The sequence below is a fragment of the Eretmochelys imbricata genome, chromosome 14, assembly GCF_965152235.1.
Source record: "Eretmochelys imbricata isolate rEreImb1 chromosome 14, rEreImb1.hap1, whole genome shotgun sequence".
NCBI classification, from domain to species: Eukaryota; Metazoa; Chordata; order Testudines; family Cheloniidae; genus Eretmochelys; species Eretmochelys imbricata.
The window spans coordinates 39,118,226-39,146,046 of record NC_135585.1 but is presented as its reverse complement, the minus strand read 5'-3'; the positions used below and the strand labels follow the sequence as shown (position 1 = coordinate 39,146,046).

At 45.2% G+C, this 27,821-nt stretch overlaps 1 protein-coding gene across 1 annotated transcript; it reads right to left on the bottom strand.

Annotated features, from left to right (window-relative positions):
• Positions 1 to 256: 256 nt before the first annotated feature.
• LOC144274003 (L-amino-acid oxidase-like) lies at positions 257 to 18,856 on the bottom strand. The gene is made up of 7 exons (XM_077832722.1): positions 18,835 to 18,856; positions 11,691 to 11,914; positions 9,400 to 9,506; positions 6,407 to 6,608; positions 3,545 to 3,598; positions 1,792 to 1,925; positions 257 to 1,070 (listed from the first exon to the last, which is right to left on the bottom strand). The coding sequence occupies exons 1-7, from the start codon at positions 18,854 to 18,856 to the stop codon at positions 257 to 259; spliced, it is 1,557 nt and encodes a 518-aa protein (XP_077688848.1).
• Positions 18,857 to 27,821: the final 8,965 nt, after the last annotated feature.

The window sequence follows — 27,821 nt, the reverse complement described above, 5'->3', positions numbered from 1 at the left end:
TGGAGCATGGGGGAGTTAGGGGACTGGGCACAACCTGGGTTTCACCCTCTGGTGGCCGAGCACAATGACTGAAGCAGTACAGCAGTGTGAGTGTAGCAGTCTATTCCTGGTGCAGGAATCTTATGCACCCCCACTTCAGGGCTGCACATAAAGTCACAATCCAGTGATGCCTGGTGATTTGCGGTGCAATTTCTAATTCCTCAGTCAGTACTGATGCGTCCCCAATCACCCTTATTATAATTATTATTACTATTAATTACAATTCATTGTCTTTCAGCTTCTTCTGCTGTCGCCCAGGCAATGCATTGATAGCACCATGGATGTTCCTGGCTGCTCTCACAGCAGATTTCATAGAAGTTTCGATCCAGGCGTGAGGCTGGGCTGTGTGTTCTCCTGAAAAATGGACCCTCCCTTCATTCTGAAACAAAACCTTGGAGTAGTCGACAAACTGGTACGGGGTGAATGAAACATATCCTCCCATTGAATATTTGTCCAGGCCCCATTTCTTGATCACGTGTTTATTGCAAACCTTCCGGATATAATTCTTGGGCACCTGGTGGATTTCTGCCAGGTCCTCCATCACCACATCAACACACTTTTCGTCATCGAGGGGAACGAAGAATTCAGCATCATCCACCCAGGTGTAGGAAGCCAGGATCGCCCCCGCCCCACTGGGGAAATTGTGGCCGGGGTAGTAGATGACTCTGGAGGGGCGATCAGTGATTGACCTCCCGTTATAGATTCCATCCTTCTCCCAAAATTTTTCAGAACAGATCAAAAAAATCTTAGTGGCTCTTGCGTAGTGAATAGCGCGCAGGGCATGGGTCTTTTCAGCAGAAAGAGGTGGAGAAAATTTAATGAGCCGCGTGGCTTTTGCTGTGGCCGTGACAAGGACATAGTCGGCCGTCACAGATAAGGGGAATGAGGTGTGTGGCCTGCGGTAAAACACTTTCACTTGGTCATCATCTTGTAGTATCTTCACTACCGGGGAGTTAAATATAACGCCCCCGTGAATATCCTGGTAGAAAGCCTGCGGAAGCTGATCGAATCCCCCTGTGATCTCATCGAAACTGAAAGAAAGGTGGGGAAAAGATGATAGTCAAACAGTTACACCCTCTGACCACAGTTATCTGAGAGAATGTCACAGGAGTAATAAGCAGAGCTTGCATAATGGGAGAGAGAATCAAGTCCCCAGTGACTGTACAAGTGTTTTATTAGAGCGGAATGGTAGGTCTGCAGTAATTAAGCTTAAGGCCAACTCTCAGTTTAAAGCTTGACTCTTCTAAACACTCTAAAATCCTCATGGTTCTCAGACTGCCTTGGAATTAGGTGTGCCTCATGGGGGTGCTGGGTGGAATTAGTGAACCATGATTTGGGATCATTTGACCAAGGGCTTCCTGAAATACGACACAGCTACGGTCCAATATGCCTATAAACCATACTCGCACTATGGAGTTAATTATTGAATTCCATCAGAACTCACACAGTTAGTAGCTGTGGACACTTTCAGTAACCCCCAGCTCATCTCCTGTGAAAGTGTCCCCAGCCTTTCATGGCTATAGCTCTATAGTAATGAACACCTACCCTCTATGACAATTCAGACCATTAGTGCCTACTTCAGAGAAGGCAGCCAGCTGTACTGCTAGACAGGATGACAAATGGATGAGATAGTAGGAGGTTGACAGACAAATGGATGTATTGAATAATGGATGGATACCTAGACAGGTCCTACCATAGACATATTGTGCTTCCTCTTACAAAGCAAGTAAATAAAGATACTTTTCTACTCACCTCTTCTCAGAGAAGGTGGAAAAGACCATAACAGAGTAAAGAAATGACAAGTGGAATAGACCATCTTCATTCATCACGTCACCAATCATATCAATGGCTCCTCTACTTAAATTTCCTTCTTTAATCAAATACTCCTGGGTGGGGAAGAGCAGAGATGGTGGAAGGCACATGCATATTATATCCCCATTGAGAAATGACAGTCAAAGGGATATTTCATTTCAAATGAACACAGGAATTATTCAACATCCATGAGGCAGGGGAGGTGTCAGACCCATTCACTACCCTCCAGTGTGATTTGTCTTCTTCCTCATTACCAATCATTGGAAGTAAGGCTGATGCTCACATTCAAGACCCGATCCCTCATCCCTTTTGAGTCACTGGGCTAAAGCCTGACCCGAGTGAAGTCAATCAGAGCTTTGCCATTGATTTCAATGGGGCCAGGATTTCACCCAAAGTGTCCCTACCAAGATATGATTGTATTTGATTAAAGAACCATGGTCCAGACCAAATCTCCTGTGGGGTGAAAATAATGATGGGCAGGGCCACAGAGGAAGGTTATATCATTGAAATAACTGTGGACGAAGATTCAAGCCATAGCTACACTTGCAGATGTAGAGCACTTTGAGTTAAATCAGCCTTCAGAAAGCGCAGTAGGGAAAGCGCTGCAGTCTGTCCACACTGACAGCTTCAAGCTCACTGGTATGGCCACATTTGTGGCACTTGCAGCGGCATTGGGAGCAGTGCATTGTGGGCAGCTATCCCTGCATGCAAGTGGCTCCAACGTGCTTTTCAAATGGGGGGGTGGGAGGGGAGAGTGTGACAGGGAGTGTGTTGTGTGTATGTGGGGGGAGAGAGAGTGGGTTTGGGGCAGTCGGAGAGCATGTCAGCATGCTGTCTTGTAAGTTCAGACAGCAGTAGACCCCCCTCCCCCCACACCTCTCTCTCTCACACACAGCATTTCACAGTAATGGTTGCTTTGTCTTGGAGCAGCCGGCTGCCAGAAATGGAGCTTTCAAAGGGCATTTCCGCATTCCTACTGCTGATTCCAAACAATGACAAGAGTGGCCACTTGACTTAAGGGGATTATGGGATGTTTCCAGAGCCTGATCAGAGCGCAGTAAAGCAACACCTCATTCACACTGGTGCTGCGGTACTCCAGCGAGGGTGCAGCAAATATCTTGGAGTACCAGCAGCGCTGTAGCCACAGAGTCAGAGTGCTCTACATGCCTTGCCAGTGTGGACGGGTAGTGAGCTAGTGTGCCCAGGGCTCCTTTATTGTGCTGTAACTTGCAAGGATAGCCAAGTCCTCATAGCTGGACATCACACAGTGAGTTGGGGTGGGAAGAAGAGATGCCAAGTTGGTTGCACAGGACTGGAATAGGGTCGTGTCTTCATGACACACACACTGGGAGTATGGGAGCACCGAGACTGCTCACTTTCTATGGGTTGGAGTTTTGGTTAGGGAGAAGCAGAGATAACATGGGTCCACATCTCTGCCCTCCTCCTGCCAGAAAGCAGAGCCAGGAAGACCCAAGGGGGAAATAGGAGGTGTCCCAGGAAGGCCCATGAAGTGAGCGTGTCAACTCTGCCGGGCCAGGATCTTTAGGAGGGTTCTGATGCATTATCTCCTACCATGGACTGTGTGCACCTGGCAAGATCTATCCCACGAGGAGTTACATTGGCTAACGTGATTAAAGATTTAGAAAATTGGCACCTTTAGATTTAAAGATACTGGAATGCCAGCTTCAATTACCTTGGTGGAAAAGGAGTCATATTTCTCTTTCAGAGCACTGCAGTCTGTGGTCACCTGGGGAGCAAACAAGAAAACAGTCATTTGTTTCATGCTGATGGCTTTACCTTTAAAGTTTATTATTTTCCCTGTATGTGACAATGTACTTATAGGCCGTATCCTAGGGCATAGGCACAAAGGGGGCAGGACATGACATGACTGTCCAGGTGAAAGAGCTGTTAACAAAATCTTTTTAATAGTGCTCTTGTTTTCGGCTCCTACAGTTCCCCAGCTGACTGAACTGCTTTCACTGAGACAGTCTAAACAACAAAAATATATAGACTAAATGTAAAATTTTCAAAAGTGACTATAGGGCCTGTCAAGGTTCCTTCCCCACTCTGAACGCTAGGGTACAGATGTGGGGACCTGCATGAAAAACCTCCTAAGCTTATATTTACCAGTTTAGGTCAAAACTTCCCCAAGGTACAAAATATTCCACCCTTTGTGCTTGGATTGGCCGCTACCACCACCAAACAAATACTGGTTACTGGGGAGAGCTGGTTACTGGGGAAGAGCTGTTTGGAAACGTCTTTCCCCCCAAAATACTTCCCAAAACCTTGCACCCCACTTCCTGGACAAGGTTTGGTAAAAAGCCTCACCAATTTGCCTAGGTGACTACAGACCCAGATCCTTGGATCTTAAGAACAATGAACAATCCTCCCAACACTTGCACCCCCCCTTTCCTGGAAAATGTTGGATAAAAAGCCTCACCAATTTGCATAGGTGACCACAGACCCAAACCCTTGGATCTGAGAACAATGAAAAAGCATTCAGTTTTCTTACAAGAAGACTTTTAATAGAAATAGAAGTAAATAGAAGTAAAGAAATCACCTCTGTAAAATCAGGATGGTAGATACCTTATAGGGTAATTAGATTCAAAACACAGAGAATTCCTCTAGGCAAAAACTTAAGTTACAGAAAAGATACACAGACAGAAATAGTTATTCTATTCAGCACAATTCTTTTCTCAGCCATTTAAAGAAATCATAATCTAACACATACCTAGCTAGATTACTTACTAAAAGTTCTAAGACTCCATTCCTGGTCTATCCCTGGCAGAAACAGCATATAGACAGACAGAGACCCTTTATTTCTCTCCCTCCTCCCAGCTTTTGAAAGTATCTTGTCTCCTCATTGGTCATTTTGTTCAGGTGCCAGCGAGGTTACCTTTAGCTTCTTAACCCTTTACAGGTGAGAGGAGCTTTCCCCTGGCCAGGAGGGATTTCAAAGGGGTTTACCCTTCCCTTTATATTTATGACAGGGCCTAACTCTCCTTTCCAGAAGTGACTTAGGTACTTAAGGGCCAGATTTTCAAAGGTATTTAGACATCTAAAGATGCAGGTAGGCAGCTACATGGATTTCCAAAGCACCTAAGTGCCTAAATCTCATTGAATATTATGGGCTAGATTCACAATGGGACTTATGTATTGCAATACTCAGCATCACAATGCCTAACTTTCTGCTGTCTGGAAAACTGCTGGGATCACAATGCCTGAGTCATGCGCTCAAGCTCTCTACACCGAATACCGCGGTCTAAACGCTGAAGAATGGAATCCACAAAAGCCAGCACGCGGAGCCACCTAAGCCAGCCAATGGGAGACACCAAGGAGAGTGATGTGTCTTAAGCCCCCCCCTCTTTTAGTTTGTTCTGTCTTCACTAGTGCTTTTTATGTAGCCTGTTGTAAAACTAGGCAAATATCTAGATGAGTTGATGTACCCTCTGGAACACCTCTGCTTACCCCCATGGGTACATGTACCTAGGGTGACCAGATAGCAAGTGTGAAAAATTGGGACGGGGGTGGGGGTAACAGGCACCTGTATAAGACGAAGCCCCAAATATCAGGGCTGTTTCTATAAAATAGAGACATCTGGTCACCCTCCACATACCTCTGGTTGAGGACCACTGCACTAGACTACAGAGTCATTCTCACTGTATCACTCTGGTGGCATCTATGTCCCTTTGTGAATCTAGCCCCAGGTGCCTCTCTGCATTCTTTAGACAGTAAATACCTTTGAAAATCTGTCATTTAAGAGTATTTCTACACTGCTATAAAACACCGGCAACTGGCCCGTCTCAGTTGACTTGGGCTCATGGAGTTCAGGCTGCAGGGCTATAAAATTGCAGTGTAGATTTTGGGCAGCCCAAGCCCAAATGTTTACACTGCAATTTTATATACCCATGAGCCCAAGTGAGCAGACACTGGTGTTTTATTGCAGTGTAGACACACCCTAAGTCTCATGCATTCAACTGTAATTTAGCAATTTTGTGTGTGTGTGTAAATCGACAAAGAAAACTAGGGAAACTCTCAGAAGCGAGAAGCTGCCACCTATTCAAATGAACAAATCTCTAACAGTAGTTAACTTCAAATTTTCAACAACCAAACAAATCGGCACCTAGTTAGCCTACCACGGGCATGAGCTGCCACATTGCGAAGACAAGAGGCTGTCCCCTTAATGGTGCTACATTCACCCATGTGTATTGCTAGGACTTCCAAAGGCACGTTCCATGGTTCTTTGTGGTGCAGTAGGCAAAGCCACTTTATATTTCATCCCTGGAACTTGTTTGTCCTCCTGAGCATCGCCACCCAGGGGGAACTGTGGGAAGGCACTGGAGGCCTATCAGCACTCATGGGTTTTATCCTCCATCTTCACTGCACAGAGGGGGGTTACTAGTGCAAGTGAAAGCAAAGTCCAGGGTCCAATGTGCAATGAGTCTGGGCTGAAAAGACCACTAAGTTTGAGGGCCAACACCCAAGTGAGAATCCAGGTTAACTCTTTAGTGAGAACATACCCACAGTTCACGAATCCTTTCCACAACACACATACCTTATCCAGTGTCTGATTATAAAGTTCTCTGGCAGATTTTCCTCTTTCTGTGGGAAGCACGGGGTATTGCAATATATCAGGGTTTTGGTCTACCTCTCCAGCTCTTGCCCTGATGTTGTTAACGAAATACCAGCCCTTGTCATTACTATTATAGAATGGGTTCAGTTTCAGTTTCAGTTTTTTAATAAATTCACGCACAAGCCTAAAGAAAAGGGAAAGAGGGGGGAAAAAAGAGAAAATTTCAAAAATGTGAAAGAAAGTTATATGATTGCGTATGATCCTCTAACATAAATGCCATGATCCTACCTATGTAACTGAAATAATTTGTGTGTAATGACTCCAGACCCACACTTTACCAAAAGTCAATCATGCAGCTAGTGCTGGTCGCTTTTTTTAATTGTGAAAACTTTTGAAATACGGAAGTTATTTCAATTTGGCATCATTCGCATCAGGCTCATTTTCATAAGTTTTTTAATATAAAATATCAAAAAGTGTATTTACTGCAAACCCTGTTTTGCAGAAAATGAAACACGTTGGTAACCATTTCAGTAACGATTGTAAATAAGTTTACAATACAAATTTTAGTGAAATGAAAAATTTTGCTCAAAACTAAAAAAATGTTGAAAATTTGCAAGACAGTTTACATTTGGAAAAATGCCATTTTTTTCCAATGAAAACTACATTTTGCTTGAGAAATTTAGACCATCTCTCCCAGCATTGTCTGCTCCCTGAACAGTACCATCGACTTCCAGGAAAACCGATGAGCAAGCATTACTTCTACTAATTGTAAAATCAGACTTTTCCTTGATTATTACGAGAGACATGATAGCAAAAGCTGCCCATTCCTAACATTCGTAACAGGAAACAAACAAACAAACAGGCTGGTGATACAGATGCACCTATAATAATGCTCCTGGTTAGTATAGATGCACAGATTGAATTTAGGGTCCTGTGGATTTAAAACAAAACCCCACTAGTACTTGAGCTAAAGAACCAGATGGAGCTGTCTAAAGGTAGTAGTAGACTCATATAGAGAGCTGATTGGACAAATGGACATTTTATTCTGTGGGAAATGTCAAAATAACAGATTTTGACATTATTTCCATCCCAAACTGGGATGAAAAATGCCGAACCATGTCTCTTCGGAAATGTCAAAACATGTTTGTGTAAGTGGAGTTGTGACCTGTCTCATGGGGCTTCAGGGCCATTCACTCAGATTTGGCCTAACCAGACTCCCGTCATCATGACAGATGGGCCAAACCTGAGTGGCACTGGGATCCCAGAGGTTGCAGTGTCTGGAGCAGGGAGGTGAGCCCAGCCAGCCCCATGGGACAGGAGCTGCTACGTGACCTTTTGAAACATTCAAAGGTGGTCTGGAACTTCAAGGTGCATATACACCTCTTTCCTCTGATAATACACATGGGCGGATGCAGAACCAGATCTCCTCGTATCACAACCACAGCTCTATGATGCTCCTGAAACGAATCCCCAGGCCTCCTCAGCAGGGCCGTCCCTACCAATTATGGTGCCCAAAGAAGCCCGAGCACCTGTTTCCCCACCCTGCCCCCCACCGCCACCCCGGCAGAGGGTCTGGGCTGCACTCAAGGCCAGTGGGGCCGCAGAGGCAGGAGCTGTGGGGGGCCGCTTTGTGGGGCCTCACAAGCCGAGAGCGGCCCAGGGGATTAGCGGGGGGCCTGGCACTGGGAGCAGGAAGCGGAACAACCTGGGCCCAGCCTGCTCCCCTCCCCCTGCCTCAGCCATGTCACTTGGGGGAGGGGGTTTGGAGGAAGGGGTCCATAAAATTTGAGGCAATTTGGTGCCCCAAATTTTGTGGTGCCCTACGCAGCTGCTTATTCTGCATCTACCTAAGGATGGCCCTGCTCCTCAGGTTGCAATCACTGCTTTTCCAACCTGCTCCAACATATTCCTCCACCATTACAATACAGCTCCACCTAACACAGTGAATGCAGCTGGCGTGTGTGTAGGTACTGCCCAGTAAGTATTGCCAGCTCTATCAGGGCTGAGTTACATTTCCATGGGCATTTACTTTGAATTTTTTCTGGTTTCCAGATGGTTTGAGTTTGGCAGAACGCAATGTTTTGGGAGGGCCAGAGCAATCACAGGGCAACGTCAATGCTGTGTTCACAAGTTTTTTGCTGTTTAATTATAAAACTTATCCTGAGTCCCATTTCTTTCAATAAGCAATATGGGCCCAGAAAATTGGACCTACGTGGTTACCAGCTGGTCGGTCTTGAGTCCCCGACAGTCTGAAACCCTGACTAGCTCCAACTAATAAATATTCAGAAAGCCCTTTGAAAAAATCCATAATACAAAAATAGCACATTTTACAAAGAAGGTATGAAAGGAATCATGGCTGGAAGGTGGCAATTCTGGGCTTTCCATGGGGCCAGAGCAGTGGCAGCTTGCTATTTTATATGATAAGGTCCAAACCTTTCAATATGTGGGGGGGTTTGTAAGCTCAACCTTAACTGTTGATTTCCTGGATTATAAACTGGTGTTGTTTTGCTGACTGAAGTGTTCTAGGTGGAGTTTTGCCCTTCATTTACTGATACATGCTCCCAGTCGTAACTTCACTTTACCTCTCCATTGTGGTGTAGTTGCATAGTCCAAGAACGTACCTGGGACCTAATTATGACTCTAATATCCAGTTCCCCATTTGCTGCGGGGATGGGGTGGGGAATTAATCTGGGCCAGCCCTAAACCCTGTGTCTTTTAGGCTGGTTGAGCGACTTCTGACCACCTACTCTCAGCCCACCTATGCAGGAAAAGTGACAACTCCATGGAGATTTCTTTCCCCTCTGCACACGGACTGACAACTTGATGTCATAGAGTAAAGGGGCATTTTAACCTATTCAAATTTGAGCCTTTAATGAGTCCCGCCACCCTCAGGAATTATCATAAAAAGTTTTAAAAATAGGGCTTCCCCTATTCTGAACAAGATTGGTGGCTGAGGAGGGATAACAGAATACTACCTGTGATGTGCTGGCAACCGCATGGCTCCCAACTCCACATACCAATCTTGTTCTCTGTGAGTCACGATGCGTCCTCCCAAGCGGTGACTGGCTTCCAGAATGAGAACCTGGGAACAAAACACAAATTATGATTTTCAATCCCTTGCCGGTACCTGGTGACTGTATCAGTGGTTCTCAAACTGGGGGTCATACATACTGGCAGCGGGTATCATAGGCTGGGGAAGGCTGTGCCTCCCCAAACAGCTTGGTGTGGTCCCACCCACCATCCACCTCCAGTCCCCCTCTTGCAGTTCCCAGTGCTCTGCCCCAGCCCACGCTGACTGGGACTGAGGTTCTCTGGCCTGCCACGGGGGCTTGGAGCAGCTGGTGCTGGGGCTGACCTGGCTGCCCGTTGCTCAGACTGCGCTGTCCAATGCTTTGGGGCTGAGGGTGCTGCTGCATCACCTGGCCGCCCCGGGGCTGCGGTGGGGGTGCTCTGGGCTCCTGCTGGGGAGCAGCACAAAAGGAGAGGGGCAGGGCCTTGGACAGAAGGGGAGGGGCTGGGGGTAGCCTCCCCCAATGGCCAGGTCACTAGCTGCCTCAGGGGGTCGCAAGATGGTTACATGGAGGTTGCAAGCTGTGGGGCCGACAGCCCCAAGTCCCATTAAATTAAATTAACCCCCCATTTTTTATTTATAAGGGGGAGCTCACACTCAGAGTCTTGATGTGTGAAAGGGGTCACAAATACGAAAAGTTTGAAAACCTCTACTGTATATTTCTCTCTTGAACGATAATGATAGATTTATTTGTTTGTTTGTCATTTCTATTGCAAACGGTCACCACACAAGGAACACGCTTATTTTATAAAAGTAATTTTGGTCAATTTATGGACGCGCTCTGTCCTTGATTCGGGAACCCATGTAAACATGTCCTTAAGATGAATCTGAACTCCATGGGACTGAAGGATGTGCTTAAGGTTAAGAATGTACTCAAGCATTCTTCCTGAATAGAGATATATTCCTGAATTGGGAATCTCAAGAAACAGATTCTAATATGGAAGATGTTATCCTTTCCCATGTATAACAGAAAACCGGTTTTCAGTGAGAGAGTCTTTAATGCAACAACTAAGCCCTTCTAATATAAGTGCCCAAGCGATCTCTGTTGACTTTGCAGCTCTGGGGGCTGTATTTCTTGGGTGATACTGAGAGGGGGGAGTAGCGGATATATGGGCTATGGGTAGGGATAATGGATTCCAGTCTTTCTCAAGGCCCACAGGCAAGCCAAGAGAGTAGCACCTTCAATGGAAAAACAATATAAAACAAAACAAAGAAAAAGAGCAAAGGTCAAAGTTAAGGTTGTTGTGAGATAGTTAATATGAATTTTCACATGTATAGAATTTTGTTAGAAAGACATGAACCTTTGAGAATATTCCCTTAACTAATCACCACTTCCATTAAATGTAGCGATTGGGATTTTTTTAACTGCAACATTTTTGGTATTTAAGTTTTCTTATGGTAATATTATTAATACTGTGGCAGCCTTAACTTTAAGTTAATTAACTTTGTTTTCCTGGAAATGGCAATAATAATATACTGCACTATGCTTTCTTGCTTCCTTCCTTTCACAGTTAGTTTACTTAAGTTCACCTTGTTTTATTCTTCAGCATTGTCTATTCTATGAAAAAGAAGTAATAAGACCATTTCAAGGGAGCACTGACTCCCTGGCCTGTCTCTGGCTCCTCTCAGTTAATAGAATTACCTGTGAGCAGTGGGTGAAGCTTCCCCTTGGGGAGGCTGGCCCCCTGCCCCACCTTTTCTGGTTGAGGCCACTCCCCCAGTCACTGCTTTCAGCCCCAACCCCCTTGCCCCTGTGGCCCTGGCCAGGGCAGGGGGCTGAAAGCTCAGCCTCTCCCACCAACAGCCAGGGGGCAGCTGAGAGCTCGGCCCCAGCCAGGGTCAAGCTCTCAGCCCCAGACAGGACTGCGCCTTCCCCTGCAGCCCCACCCCCACTCTGCATCTTCCCCCCAAGGGCCCACAGTCACTCGTTCCTTTCCCCCCCACCCCCACTGTGACCCTGAGACCAAAAAAACTTGTGCCGCAGCGGGGAGCAAGAGCCTCTCCAGCCCTGGGGTCGTGGTGGGGGAAATTTTTCCAGGGGCCCTAAATTGTTTGGGGGCCCCTGGGCATGGGCCCTGTGGACCCGTGTGGGAATCTACAACTGCCCATCCCGTCCCGTCCCCCCTGCCCAGTGATGCGAGGTTTGGGGAGTCTTAGCCTCCCACAGCCTCCATTACATGCCGCCCGTGGAATTACCTTACAACCAGCATCTTTCAACAGTTTGGCAGCTGTGAGTCCACTGATTCCTGCCCCAACAATCACCACCTTCTTTGAACGACACCCGTTTTCCAGTCCATTTCTGGCAATAGCCACCAGTTCTTCATAGTCTGGGTCAATGAAGCATTCTTCCCACTTCGTCTCTATGCCAGGGAGAATCTGTAAACTTGGGACTAGCACCAGGAGGAAGGTCTGGAGGAGTACTAGAGAGAAAGAGATGGAAAGAAAACAGATGATACAAATGGTGAAGCAAACTCATTCTCTTAGACCACAGAGCTCAGTAATGTCACTGATATGATCCATCTGAGCTCTAGGGAGAGGCTAAGAGTCTCAGCTGTGGAGCTCAGCTATATTAACAAACAAGGAATTTTATTATGATCAAATGTAGTGCGCAAATAAACTGAAAGCAGCGAAGAGAATACTCAGATCCTCACAGTTGTCTTGTAAACTGTAAAATATCACATGGACTATTCAAACCACAATCTACCATTAAGGGTCCTGGCCCCACCCTCTCAGATACACTTAGATCTGTGTGTACCACAGGGATATAACAATCTGGGGGCTGGCCATTCTCCAAGGGAATGGTGCAGGAGAAAATCTTGTATTGTGGACAATTTTCAGAGTAACAGCCATGTTAGTCTGTATTTGCAAAAAGAAAAGGAGTACTTGTGGCACCTTAGAGACTAACAGTCTCTACGTAAAAGAATAAATGGATACAAATCAGATGTCAAAAATTATAACATTCATAAACCAGTCGGAGAACACTTCAATCTCTCTGGTCACGCAATTACAGACATGAAAGTTGTGATGTTACAACAGAAAAACTTCAAATCCAGACTCCAGCGAGAGACTGCTGAATTGGAATTCATTTGCAAATTGGATACAATTAACTTAGGCTTGAATAGAGGCTGGGAGTGGCTAAGTCATTATGCAAGGTAACCTATTTCCCCTTGTTTTTTCCTACCCCCCCCCCCGACGTTCTTGTTAAACCCTGGATTTGTGCTGGAAATGGCCCACCTTGATTATCATACACATTGTAAGGAGAGTGGTCACTTTAGATAAGCATTACCAACAGGAGAGTGGGTTTGTGGGTGGGGGTGGGGGTGGGGGTGTGAGAAAACCTGGATTTGTGCTGGAAATGTCCCAACTTGATTATCATACACATTGTAAGGAGAGTGATCACTTTAAATAAGCTATTACCAGCAGGAGAGTGGGGTGCGGGGAGGTATTTTTTCATGCTTCGTATGTATAAAAAGATCTTCTACACTTTCCACAGTATGCATCTGATGAGGTGAGCTGTAGCTCACGAAAGCTTATGCTCAAATAAATTGGTTAGTCTCTAAGGTGCCACAAGTACTCCTTTTCTTATTGTGGAAAATGTGACTCTGAATGAGGTCTTCAAGATTTGGACTCATGAGCTGAATTGACAGACCTAACCAGAGTCTGCTTTATGTCATTCAAAAACTCAGTTATGTTGTTTCTTTCCATTAGTCAAGATAAATTTTTGTTTTTTCCATGATTCTCCCCTCATTGAATGTGAAAGTGCTGCCTCTTCTGTTGAGCACAACTCTGGAAGTGTCAGAAGGAGAACCACATGGTTCATCACATAATCAATTCGCAATCCATTTAGAGTTTTAAAAGATCAGTTTAATCATCTAAATTCTATTGTATGGTTCAGAGCAACCTTAGCAGCACCCACACCACACTTCCTTCCCATGCTAATGTAGGTAGCATTGCTTGGTAAAAAGGGGGTTAACTTTAAGAATGTGATGCTGTTATAAAAAGGAAAATGTCATTAACTGGAGTGTTATATGTGTGACAAGGGAGGCAACTCCTCTGCTCTACTTGGCTCTGTGGCCTCATCTGGAATACTGTGTCCAATCTGAGGTACTACAGTCCAAAGGAGAGCAATAACAATGATAAGAGGTTTAGGAAACATGAGCTAAGAACATAAGAATGGTCAGACTGGGTCAGACCAAAGGTACATCTAGCCCAGTATCCTGTCTTCCGACAGTGGCCAATGCCAGGTGCCCCAGAGGGAATGAACAGAACAGGGCAATCATCAAGTGATCCATCCCTTGTCGCCCATTCCCAGATCCTGGCAAATAGAGGCTAGGGACATCATCCCTGTCCATCCTGGCTAATAGCCATTGATGGACCTATCCTCCATGAACTTATCTAGTTCTTTTTTGAACCCTGTTATAGTCTTGGCCTTCACAACATCCTCTGGCAAGGAATTCCACTGGTTGACTAGCTAAGAGGAAAGGTTGAAGGAATTGGGCATCTTTAGTCTGGAGAACAGAAGGCTGAAGGGGGACATGATAACCATCTTCAAATATGTAAAAGATTGTTATCAAGGGGATGATGGCCATTGTTCTCCACCTCCACCAAGGGAAGGACAAGAAGTAATTAGCTTAATTTGCAGCAACTGAGATTTAGCTTAGATATTTGGGGAAAATGTGTAACTGTAGGGATAGTTAAGCACTGGAACAGGTTATCTATGTGGAATCTCCATCATTGGAGGTTTTTAAGAACAAGTTAGACAAACACCTGTCAGGGATGGTCTAGGTTTATTTGTTCTTGCCTCAGCACAGGAGGATGGACTAGATAACCTCTTGAGATCCCCTTCAGCCCTACTGTTCTATGTTTTCTTTGACAAAGTAGAGCATCTCTGAGCCTCCTTTAATTTTCACCAGTGACCGGTCTGGCAGACAGAGAGCCCCCAGATCATGGAGGCAAAAAGCTACTTTTTCTCACACACCTGACCAAGCTACACTCAATCCAAGCTTTGACTCAGCCCAAAAACTAAGCCTCTAATGATATGGAGGCCTATGTTTCAAGTTTGGGGACATAGTTTGGGTCCCATTTCTAGTACAAAATGAACCTGTGTACAAACAGATCTGGGAACAAACGTATTCTAACTTTGTTCCCAACATGGTAGTAACTGTACTGTAAACAAAGCCTTGTAGGTTGGGGGGAGAAATCCAAATTCCAAGAACCTTTCTGGAGAAATGAAAAATAATTTTAAAGTACAAAGTGTAATTTTTCCTGGTATGGAAGAATAAGACACTATTTTTCCCCTAAAATCCAGTATTGTCTGCCCTTTAAATTCCCAACTCTATCTGAGGCCAAAGCCATATATTTCAGAATCTCTGAAAGTAACCTGAGTACAACACCCATCCCATCTTTTGAAATCAGAAATTGCTTTTGATCACCACAACCAGAAACATGTTTATGTAATGCATTTTCATAGGAGAAACCAGGAAGGTGTAAATTGAAGGCATTGATGCTCTCAATAATTACTATGTTCTTCTTCCTCTGTAATTATCTACATCTTTTGCATGTTCTGTAGATGATACGCTAAGATTTCCAAAGGGATGCGTGGGTTGGAGATAGGAGTGCCACACCCGCTGTTTTTGCAATTAAACTACAGAACGGGAAATACTCTCTGTAGGTTAATTTCCATGGCGCTACATGCCAAACAGAGATTAATTTGCAAAGGGTAGATCTAGCAACAGGTTAGGAAGGATAATCACTTCCAAAGCTCATCTGGGGGCATGAGAACAATTTAGGGTGGAATTCATCCTGGGTCAGAAAAGGTCCTACGCAACACATGAGTTCCATGCTCCAGGGTCAGTTCCTGAAAACTACAGCTGTGTTGAGAAGGGTGTGGAACTCTCTACACTGCACAGAGCTCCTGGAGGAATCATAGACGTGTAGGATTGGAAGGGACCGTGAGAGGTCTTTTAGTCCAGTCCCCTGCACTCAAGGCAGGACGGAGCCCTGGTCTACACTACAAGTTTAGGTCGAATTTAGCAGCATTAGATCGATTTAATCCTGCACCCATCCATACAATGAAGCCATTTACTTTGACTTAAAGGGCTCTTAAAATCGATTTCTGTACTCCTCCCCTGATGAGGGGATTAGCGCTGAAATTGACCTTTCCGGGTCGAATTTGGGGTAGTGTAGTCGCAATTCTATGGTATTGGCCTCCAGGAGCTATCCCAGAGTGCTCCACTGTGAAGCACAGAGGCTATAACAGGAACCCACAGCCGTGCCACGTGAAACTTAAGGAGCTCAGGCAAGCCTACCAAGAAAACAGAGAGGCAAATGGCTGCTCGGGGTCAGAGCCCCAGACATGCCGCTTCTATGATGAGCTGCATGCCGTTCTAGGGGTGCAGCCACCACTACCCCATCCCTGTGCTTTGACTCTGTCAATGGATTATCACACAACAGGGATGCTCATTTTGGGGAAGAGGAAGATGATGATGAGGAGGAGGAGGTTGAAGCAAGCAAGTGGAGAAACCATTTTCCCCGAGAGCCAGGAACTGTTTCTCACCCTGGACCTGGAGCCAGTATCCCCCGAACCCACCCAAGGCGGGCTCCCAGACCCACCAGGTGGAGAAGGGACCTCTGGTTAGTGTACCTTTGTAAATATAATACATGTTAAAAGCAAGCATGTTTAATGATTAATTTGCAGCCAGTACAGCTACTGGAAAAGTCTGTTAACATGTCTGGGAATGGAGCGGAAATCCTCCAGGGACATCTCCATAAAGCTCTCCTGGATGTACTCCCAAAGCCTTTGCACAAGGTTTCTGGGGAGGGCAGCCTTATTCCGTCCTCCATGGTAGGACACTTTACCATGCCAGGCCAGTAGCACGTAGTCTGGAGTTATTGCATAACAAAGCATGGGAGTGTATGGTCCCGGTCTTTGCTGGCATTCAAGCAACATCCGTTCTTTATCTCTTTGTGTTATCCTCTGGAGAGAGATATCATTCATGGTCATCTGGTTGAAATAGGGTAATTTTATTAAGGGGACATTCAGAGGTGGCCGTTCCCGCTGGGCTGTTTGCCTGTGGCTGAACAGAAATCTTCCCCACTGTTAGCCACGTGGTGGGGGGAGGGGTGAAGCGATCATCCCAGAGAATTTTTTTTGGGGGGGGGGGGGTAGTTAGTTGGGATTGTGCTGCACATTAACCCAAAAACCACAGCCCCTCCTTTTAAATTGCCAGCCCATTTTAAATGGCCAACCCAACAGCTGTTTGGTATGGAAAATGAGGGTGCTGCTGTTTGAAACCATTCCCACATGTTATGAAGTTTAAAGAAGACAAAAGACTATGGCTTACCATGGCTGCCTGCAAGCCGAATTCTGTTGCCCGCCAGCCCTGCATGTGTGATCTCTCACACCAAACTGTCAGACCCTCAATACAAGAGGCAAAATGCGACCTTGTACTGAATGCACATGTGCTATGTAATGTTAATAGCAAGGTTCACCCTGAAAGAGTAGACCCATTGTTCTTTAAAATGTGTCTTTTTAACTACTACTCTCCCTCTTTTTTCCTCCTGCAGCTGCAAATGTTTCAACGCTTACGTTATCATCTCCTTCCCAGAGTCTAGTGAAGATTAGAAGGCGAAAAAAACGCACTTGCGATGAAATGCTCTCTAAACTCATGCAGTCCTCCCACACTGAAAGAGCCCAGCAGAATGCTTGGAGGCAGACAATGTTAGAGTCCAGGAAAGCACAGTATGAACACGAGGACAGGTGGCGGGATGAAGATAATAAGTGATGGGTTGAAGATGATAGGTGGTGTCAGCTTGCTGACAGAAGGCAGGAGTCAATGCTGAGGCTACTGAAGGATCAAACTGATACGCTCCGGCATATGGTTGAGGCAGCATGAGCACAGACCGCCGCTACAGCCCCTGTGTAACCAACCGCCCTCCTCCCCAAGTTCCATAGCCTCCTCACCCAGATGCCCAAGAATGCCGGGGGGGGGCCCTCCAGGCACCCAACCACTCCATCCCAGAGGACTGCCCAAGCAACAGAAAGCTGGCATTCAATAAGTTTTAAAGTGCAGTGTGGCCTTGTCCTTTCCTCCTCCCCCACCCCTCCCAGGTTACCTTGGCAGTTATCCCCCTATTTGTGTGATGAATTAATAAAGAATGCATGAATTTGAAGCAACAATGACTTCATTGCCTCTGCAAGCGGTGATTGAAGGGAGGAGGGAAGGGTGGTTAGCTTACACGGAAGTAGAGTGAACCAAGGAGCAGAGGTTTTCATCAAGGAGAAACAAACAGAACTTTCACACCGTAGCCTGGCCAGTCATGAAACTGGTTGTCAAAGCTTCTCTGATGCGCACCGCGCCCTCCTGTGCTCTTCTAACTGCCCTGGTGTCTGGCTGCACGTAACCAGCAGCCAGGCAATTTGCCTCAATCTCCCACCCCACCACAAACGTCTCCCCCTTACTCTCACAGATATAGTGGAGCGCACAGCAAGCAGTAATAACAGTGGGAATATTGGTTTTGTTGAGGTCTAACCGAGTCAGTAAACTGCACCAGCGTGCTTTTAAACGCCCAAATGCACATTCTACCACCATTCTGCACTTGCTCAGCCTGTAGTTGAACAGCTCCTGACTACTGTCCAGGCTGCCTGTGTATGGCTTCATGAGCCATGACATTAAGGGGTAGGCTGGGTCCCCACAGCTAACTATAGGCATTTCAATATCCCCAACCGTTATTTTCTGGTCTGGGAAGAAAGTCCCTTGCTGCAGCTGTTGAAACAGACCAGAGTTCCTGAAGACCCACTGAAAAGTACCCCTTTCGGTTTATGTACTCACTGCCTTGGTGCTCCGGTGCCAAGATAGAGATATGGGTTCCGTCTATTGCCCCACCACAGTTAGGGAATCCCATTGCAGCAAAGCCATCCACTATGACCTGCACATTTCCCAGAGTCACTACCCTTGATAGCAGGAGCTCAGTGATCGTGTTGGCTACTTGCACCACAGCAGCCCCCACAGTAGATTTGCCCACTCCAAATTGATTCCTGACTGACCAGTAGCTCTCTGGCGTTGCAAGCTTCCACAGGGCTATCACCACTGGCTTGTGAACTTGAAGGCTGCTCTCATCTTGTTATTCTGGCTCTTCAGGGCAGGGGAAAGCAAGTCACAAAGTTCCATGAAAGTGCCCTTATGCATGCAAAAGTTTCACAGCCATTGGGAATTGTCCCAGACCCGCAACACTATGCCGTCCCACCAGTCTGTGCTTGTTTCCTGGGCCCAGAATCGGCGTTCCACAGCATGAACCTGCCCCATTAGCACCATGATGTCCACATTGCTGGGGCCCGTACTGTGAGAGAAGTCTGTGTCCATGTCCTCATCACTCTCCTCACCGCGCTGCCGTTGCCTACTTGCCTGCTTTTGCAGGTTCTGGCTCTGGTTCTGCATATACTGCTGGATAATGAGCAGCATTACGGTCATAACTGCCATGGTGATCTGAGCGGGCTCCATGCTTGCCGTGGTACGGCGTGAGCAGGAGAGCAGAGTGGCAGCAGAAGCAGCGGGTGGATGACGATGCTGACAGCAATATGGTGCCCACACGGAAAAAGGCGCAAAACGATTGTCGGCTGTTGCTTTCATGGAGGGAGGGAGGGAGTGGGGGCCTGTCGACATGTACCCAGAACCACCCGTGACAATGTTTTGGGATAGCTACCCACAGTGCAACGCTCCGGAAGTCAACTCTAGCCTCGGTACTGTGGACGCACTCCACCGACTTAATGGTCTTAAGTGGGGACACACACAATCGTCTGTATAAAATCGATTTCTAAAAACTCGACTTCTATAAATTCGACCTAATTTTGTAGTGTAGACATAGCCTAAGTATTATCTAGACCATCCCTGACAGATGTTTGTCTAACCTGCTCTTAAAAATCTCCAGTGATGGAGATTTTGCAACCTCCCTAGGCCATTTATTCCAGTGCTTAACCACCTTGACGGTTAGGAAGTTTTTCCTAACATCCCACCTAAACGGCCCTTGCTGCAATTTAAGACCATTGCTATTTGTTCTATCCTCAGCGGTTAAAGAGAACAATTTTTCTCCCTCTCCGTTATAACAACCTTTAATGTACTTGGGACGTATGTTATACATTCATTTGGGCTTTACTGATGGATTTGAAATTAATTTGCAGGCAAGTGGGAATGCTCACCAAAGATGGAAAGAAATTTGTATCATGGTGATGGCTTCCCCCTGCGCACCCAGCAGTAATCTTTGATCAATCAAAACCCCTAACATTTGTTTCAAATCATGCTCAGCTCCACCCAGTTGTGGGGGCTGATGTACAGCTCAGTAATTCTTAAAATTGCTTTCTCCAAACTACCAACATTATTTTGCTCATCTGAAGTGAACCTCAAGCAGCTAATCCTCATAAATGCCCTGATCTCCAGCAAGCATCGGATGTTCAGTTCTACGACATTGCGAGGGACAAATCAAAATTTTGACAAAGAACAAGATACCAGCACACTAAATACATTGCAGCTCTCGCAGTCTCCCTATATTCTCCCTCTCCAGTCTTCTTCATAACCATACACCGTGAGTCTCTCATTAACCAGCCCCTCCCACTAAATCCATGCAGTGTGGGTTTGGCATCAGTCCCATCCAAATTCCATGCCACCAAGTCAAGTATTTTGGACTATGGAAGAGTAACAGAAAAAGTCATTTGACTGCTAGAATCTTCCATCTAACATAAGTGAAGGCTTTGCAAGATAAAAATTCTGCAGTGCAGAAATAAAATGAACTAATACTGGATACAAAATGGCATTTTTCTTTGATTTTTTTAAAATGCACAGATTTCATTTTTTCCAAAAATTCTCATTGAAACTTTCCATTGTATTGACTAAAAGGCAAGCAAAAACTAACAAAAACAAAAAAGAAGCCCCACAACTAATCATTTTTCTGCTATTTCCAAAATATTTCAGTTTTGGGGGAAAAAATCAGTACTCAGATTTTCATTAAAAGTGATTTTTATAGAAATAAAAATATTCCATTAAAATCAATTTTTCCATGAATCATTTTTCATATGATACATTTCCAGCAGCTGTAAAATTAAATTAACTTAGATTTCCATCTTCAGATTCTTAACCAGTTCCTCTCTATTAGTCTGAATCAAATCTAAAACAGCTGCCCCACAAGTAACTTCCTCCATCTCCTGAAATCCTAATTTGTCCCCAACACATTCTCTGTACTGGAGCATTGGACAATAAAATTGATCTTAATGTGTAGCTGAAGCCAAGTACAAACAAAAACACACCATTGGTGTTGTTTTCCCCAAATTCCACGCTTGAAAAGGAGTAAAGGATTCTGGGAGAAAATCAACTTGAAAAGAAGGAGAAGAAAAAAAAGATAAAGATGGTAACAAGAGAGAGAGAAAGATGTGAAATAATAAAGCTAATTGAATATCATCAGCTAACTGATAAAGTAAGATGGGCCCAAAAGGGCAAACTGTCCCATCCTTCTGTGCCCAGAATTGCAACCCATCCCATCCCGCTGCAAAAGTTCTAAGACGAGAAATTTCACTCACAGAACCTGTCCATGTTTCAGCTGGCAGCTCAAGTTATCAATGAGCCCTGTCACTTTATACACTCCCGCTAGTCCCTGGCAGGAACTGTTGGCTGTGAACCTAATGACACTGAGATTGCTGTCATATGGACTCATAGGGCCTGTTCCTATGAGTTGCTCAGCATGGGTGGGTTACTCTGGATTGCATCAGCACATTGACCTCAGGAAAAAAAGATACATTGTTATTGGAAGGTTCTGCCTCCACAATTTTTTGCTACTGCCCTCTGAATCTGGTAGCTTCCCCCACATTGGAAGAACTGGAATTACTGGTGCAGGAGATCAGAGTAGATATTACAGGGATCATAGGAACATAGTGTAATAGCAATCAGGACTGGAATACAGGCATTGAAGGGTGTGTGCTGCTTTGGAAAAATAGCAATAAATGCAAAGTTGATGGGATGACGTACATCCATGAAATGGTAAACTGTAAAGAAATACGAAGTGATAGTGTGGACAAAACAGAAACTGTTTGGATCAAAACCTTTTTGCTGAAGAACTGTAAAAGAGGTTCTGTTGGGATAGCATTATGGGTCTGCTATAGAAGCCCAGGCCTGAAGAAAAATACTGTGTAGCCCTCAAGCGTGTATCTTTCACCAACAGAAGTTGGTCCAATACAAGATATTACCTCGCTCGCCTTCAGTCTCTTGTCTCCCTTATAGAACTCATGGGTCAGATTCCAATCTCTTTAATATAATTAGAACAATAAACACTTCTGGGAATTGTGTCATAATGGGAAACTTTAACTTCCTGGATATAGACTGGAAAATTCATCCAACTAATAAAGGTAAGGCTCAATTATTCCTGGTTGTGACAGAGGACAGCTCTCTTCATCAAATAGTCACTGAACCAACAAGACATGATGCAATTTTAGACGTCATTTTGGTAAGTAGTGAGTACATCACAGAAGAGCTGGCCATTGGAAATAACCTTGGATAGAGTGCTCACAGGTTGATTCAGTTTAAATTAAATGGAAGGATAATCAAACCCAGGTCATCAACTATGGTTTTTTATTTTAAAAGGGCAGATTTTGGGAAATTGAAGGAATTAGTCAAGAAAGCCAGCTAGCCAGAAGAGCTCAAGGACTTAACTGTGGAGGAGGCTTGGAATTTCTTTAAATTAGCTACTGTGCAAAAACCAACTAAAATTTGCATCCCAAACAAGGGGAAAAAACTTGTAGGGAAAGGCCCCAGACCCATACGGATGAATAACCATCTCAAAAAAATTATTAGGAGTAAGTAGAGAGCCTCAAGGGACTGGAAAAAGGAATGACCAGCAAAGAAAGCTGCATCATGGATGTTATAAAATGTAGGTATAAAGTGAGAATTGCTAAAAGTCATGCTGAATTTGCTCTTGCCAAGGAAATTAAACTGAATAATAAGAAGTTATTTAGTTATGTAAATAAAAAAAGAATAAGGAAGGATGAAGGATGGGGTGCTATGCAGTATGGATGGGAAGGAGATTAAAGATAATCTAGGAAGGGCCCAAAAACCAAATGAATACTTTGCCTTGGTTTTCAATAATATGGAAAATGTGCATGAAGGCAGTATTGGTGGTAATAACCACATCTGAGATGCAAGAAAAACTCAAAGAGCTTAATGTGCTCAAATTGAGGGCAATGGATAATTTCCATGTTGGAATACTGAGAGAACTGGCACATGAGTCTGGTAGCAGGGATTTTTAAAAAATCTATCTATTTGGGGGTCGTATCTTATGACTGGACAATAGCTAACACTGTGCCTATATTTAAGAAAAGGGGGAAAAAAGATCTAGACAATTGCAAACCTGTTAGTCTGAGCTCAGTAGTATGCAATTTGAAGGACCAACTGTGAAGGAAAGAATAATTACATTCATAGAGGTAAAGGATGTAACTCAACATAGTTTAATGAAAGGTAGACTAACCTAATTTCTTTCTTTGAGAAAATAACTGATTTTTTAGACAGGGAAGTGCAGTAGATCTAACATACATGGACATCAGTAAAGCATTTGACACTGTACTACATGGGAAATTATTAGTTGGGGGAAATGGGGATTAGTATAAGAATTGTCGGTCGGATAAGGAATTGATTAAAGGGGAGAAATCAACGGCTTGTGCTGAAACGTGAATTATTGGACTGGAGGGAGGTTACTAGTGGAGTTCTTCAAGGATCTGTCTTGGGACCAATCTTATCCCAAATTTTTGTTATTGACCTTGCCACAAAAAGTAGGAGTGTGCTAATGAAATTTGCTGATGATACATATTGGGAGGCATCGTCAATACAGAGGAGAAACGGACTATTATACAGGAAGATTTGGATGACCCTGAAGACTGAAGTGACAGAAGTGGGCTGAAATTCAAGAGGACAAAGTGTGAGCTCAATCACTTAGGCCTAATAATAAGATCATCATCCGTTGGAATTGACAGTGGAGGAGAGAGACTGGGTGCATGGGCTGATCACAGGATGACTGTGAGTCACCAATGAGGTGGCTGTGAAAAGGCAAATGCGGTCCTAGGATGCATTAGGGGAGGCATTTCAAGTAGATAGAGAGAAGTATTAATGCCATTGTACAAAACATTGGCAAGACCTCATTTGGAATACAGTGTACAGGTCTGCTCATCCGTGTTCAACTTAAACTAGAACAGGTGCAGAGAAGATTTACTAGGATGATCAGGGGAATGGCGGGCCTATCTTATGAGATGGCACTGGAAGAGTTTGGCTTGTTTAGTCTAGCAAAAAGAGGGCTGAGAGGGCATGATTGCTCTCTCTATATATATATGGGCGGGGAGGGTAAATATCAGGGAGGGTGAAGAGTTATTTAAGCTAAAGGATGAATAACAAATGTGTATCAATTCATCATGAAGAAATGCAGACTTGTAATATAAGAAGGTTTCTAACCATCAAAGGGGTGAGGTTCTGGAACAGCCTACCAATAGGAGTTGTGAGGGCAAACAATGTAATTGGTTTTAAGTCAGATCTGACCAAATTTAAGAGTGCAGTTGTATGATGGGGTTGCGTGTAATGGTGGGAGGCAGGGCTCAGCAAACCCGGGACTCACTTCTGGTTTATGTCTTCTGTTCCCAAAGCTCATGGTTCAGGGTTTCAGATGGCCACTGGCAGGGGTCAGGAAAGGACTTTTAAAAATCTCCTTCCTCTGAAGAATCAGAGATGGCCATGGCTGGAGATGGGGCCTTGAGTGGATTGGGCCAGGGATCTGAGTTGGCACTGAGCATTGTCTCTCTCTCAAATGCTTGGCTTGTTGGTTCTTGTGAACAGGCTCAAGGTCTAACCGATCACCATATGTGGGGTTGGGAAGGAATTTTCCCCCAGGTCAGATTGGCAGTGATCTTGGGGTTTTTTTCACCTTCCTCAATAGCTTGTGGGTGTGGGTCATAAACCAGAATTACCTGAGTGTATCTCACTTAACCATTTCTCTGCCTTTGCATTGGTGTGCCTTAGTCCCTTTATTCTTTGCCTGTGGCACATAATAGTCTAGTCTCCTGAGCAGGGGCAGCGAGTTCTATGGGCCCGTGGTGCCTGGGCACCAGGAATATTCCTGGCCCCTGGGGCCCAGCTCCAACAATGTGTGAAGCCGAGTCTCTCCCTTGGCCCCGCTTTCCGCCCCCTGACGCTCCCACTACCACCCCATCCCGCTCATCCCCCGGGTGATTTAAAATGTCCCGGGGCCCCGACTCACCACCAGCAGCACAGAGGAGCTGAGCGGCTTCCTGCCTGCTTGCTCCACATGGCTGCCGGCCCCTCCCTGTGGCCCCTGGGTGGAGTGGGTCTGTGTCCCACTCCAAGTGCCTCTGAGGCCAATAGGAAGCTGCGGGGCAGTGCCTGGGGGTAGCAGCACATGGAGGCCCCCCGGCCCGCCTTGCCTAGGAGCCCCAGGTAAGCGCAGCACCCCCCCACCAGCTCCCAGAGCCTGCACCCCCACCCCTTTCCCACACACCCCTCCCACTGCCAAACTCCCTCCCAGAGCCTGCACCCCTCACCCCCTCTTGCACCCCCACCCCTTGCCCCAGACCAGAGCCTACTGTGACAGATTTTTTTGTCAATCTGCCTAGAACCTCAGGTGATTAGTCTGAGGCTACAGGATCGTTAGGGTCGGAGATGAAGGAGCACACCAAGTGACTAAATTTTAAAGCTTTATTAACCAAACAACAGCAGTGAGTGCCTGGGTACACCCCACGTCACTCAGAGTAAGGAAGAAAGAGTTAGTGCCCGAGCCCTAACCCACTTAAATACTCACACATGCACAACCCAAGGCTGGCCAAGCCTGGGTGTAACACAAGAAGAGGGGGAAGGATGGACGAGAGTTCTGCCCTGTGCACAGGTCATCCGGGGTCCGCTGTAGATCTCTGTGGAAGAAAAAATCTAGTAGGCCTAAACTAATAGGCCTAAAACTTTGGTCAAGCTAGCTGTGTGTATAAAGCATAAGAAGAGGGTGAGGAAAATTCCATTCAGAGGCAGATAGCAACAGCTCAGCTTAAAAATGTAACCCCAAACGCTAAAAGTTAGAAAAGACCGTTAACCACAAAGGAAGCACCTGTCAATAACAGGTAAAGCTTTGTTTGCTATATTCCAAATAAGGCAAAGCTACCGTTGAAGCTTGCACTATATGCCAAATAACGAAAATGCTGTTGAAGGAAGTGTGCTTAACAGATTGTGGTTTTCAGCTATACAAGCTCCTGTATTTTCTGTTAACTGCAGAGCAGCTCCGGCTGACTCTCTCTGTATGTGCATGCTTAAATAAAGAGGACCTCAGGCTTTGTTCTGATCCAAACAAAATGTGTAGTTAATTTTTCCACCACATCTCCAACTTGCTTCCACTCTTGGGAAGATTTTAAGCCCTGGGTGTTTTGTGGGGAGTCTTGACCAGGGGAGCACCCCCACCCCACCCCATTCCCCATGCTTTTTGCTCTTTGCAACAGTTTGAACTGGCTTTTTGCAGCTCCCCTAACTTTCCATAACACACCGGCTCCAGGGTCGTGAGGCAGACTGTTGAGTCTCACCGGGCCAACCTTCACAAATGTGTAATCTGGCAGTCCTGCAACTTTTTCAGCTCTATTTGGTTTTGTTTTCATTTTTTACAGCCATTTTGGGGGCTGAGAAGCAGTTTTTTGCTGCTTGGCATGCAGAGAGTGTGTCTCTGTTAGTTTTTTTACCTTGAGCACTGAACAGCTTTTTTTTAATTTTTGGACTGAATTTTTAAATTAACCCATTCCCCTCCCCCTCGGCCTTTTGCAACCTGCAAAGGAACCTTCCATTCCCCACTTACTTACACCTTTAACCTTTCCCTACTGCCAATCCACTACATATATAAAAGTGTTAGCAATGTATGGTGCTGGTGCTTACCCAGGGGACCCCAAGGGTCGGGGTGGGGGGTGTAGTTCATACTGTGACACTACACCCAAACTCCATCTCAGAGCCTGCACCCCTCACCCCCTCCTGCACCCCTGCCCCAGCCAGGAGCCTGCACCCAGCACCCAAACTCCATCCCAGAGCCTGCACACTAGACCCCCCTCCCCTACCCAAACTCCCTCCCAGAGCTCAAACTCTCACCCCTTCTGCACCCAAACTCCCTCCCAGAAGCTGCACCCTACATCTCTCCTGCACTCCAATCCCCTGCCCCAGCCCAGGGCCTGCACCTCAGACCTCCAGGCTCCTCCACCCATGCAAACTCCCTCCCAGAGCCTTAGGCAGGTTGGGGGTGGAGTTTGGGGGTGGGCGGAGTTTGTGGGGGTGGCTCTGGGCATTCTGGGCACCACCAAAATTTCTACAAACCTGCCACCCCTGCTCCTGAGGGCTGTAATACTTTGGTGTCATTTTGGTTGTTGGGGTTTAATGTGCAGCAGCGGGGTAGTGTTGGTGGCCTGAGATATACAGGAGGTCAGACTAGCTGATCTTGTGGGCCCGTCTGGCCTTAAATGCTATAATTCTATGATTCTTCCCTGGAAATCACTCACATTTCCTGCCTTCTCTTCCTACACTCATAGCCTCTATGTCCTGCAAGTCATACCCACTTAACTGAATAGTGGTTGTGGTGTTTTACAGCCTTCTTTGTAGACATTCACGGTACACACCATACAAATTCCTGCTCAGACAAACAGCATAACAAAGGCACAGGGTAAGGGTTTTTTGGGGGTTTTTTGATGTTGCACTCTAATGTTCTTGAAAGGTAATATGCAAGAACCATGAATGGTGAATTTTGAATAATGTACCACATTTTTGATTAAATATCATTTTGTTTTGGATTTTGGAAACTGACCAAAGAAAAATCCCCCTTCTCTCTTTTTTTCCACTTTTTCAAAAGGAAGGAAATGTTTTGTTTTTTTTTAAAAAAAGGTCAAAATACATCTACATCTTTACTATTTTCCAAGTGAAAAGATGTGAAAACAGTATTTTTTTAATTTGTCGTCTTTTAAACCTTTTTTAACTTATTATTTAAAAAAAACTTTTTCATTTTTCCAATTAATAAAAAAGAAAATGCTAAATGTATTTCCACCACTTTCTTATATATTTTTTAAAAATATTTTCCATACATTTAGGTTTTACCCTTCTCTCATGTTTGTATTTTTCCCACCACTTTTCCCTGGAGGGAGGGGGAAGCAAGCAAGCAAGCAAGAAATTTAAAATCAAATCAAAACAAAGATGGAAAATGGAAAATTTTAGTTTACAAAAGCCAAAACAAACTGAGAATTTAATCTGAATCCTTTAAATATTAAAAATGTTGAAATGTTTA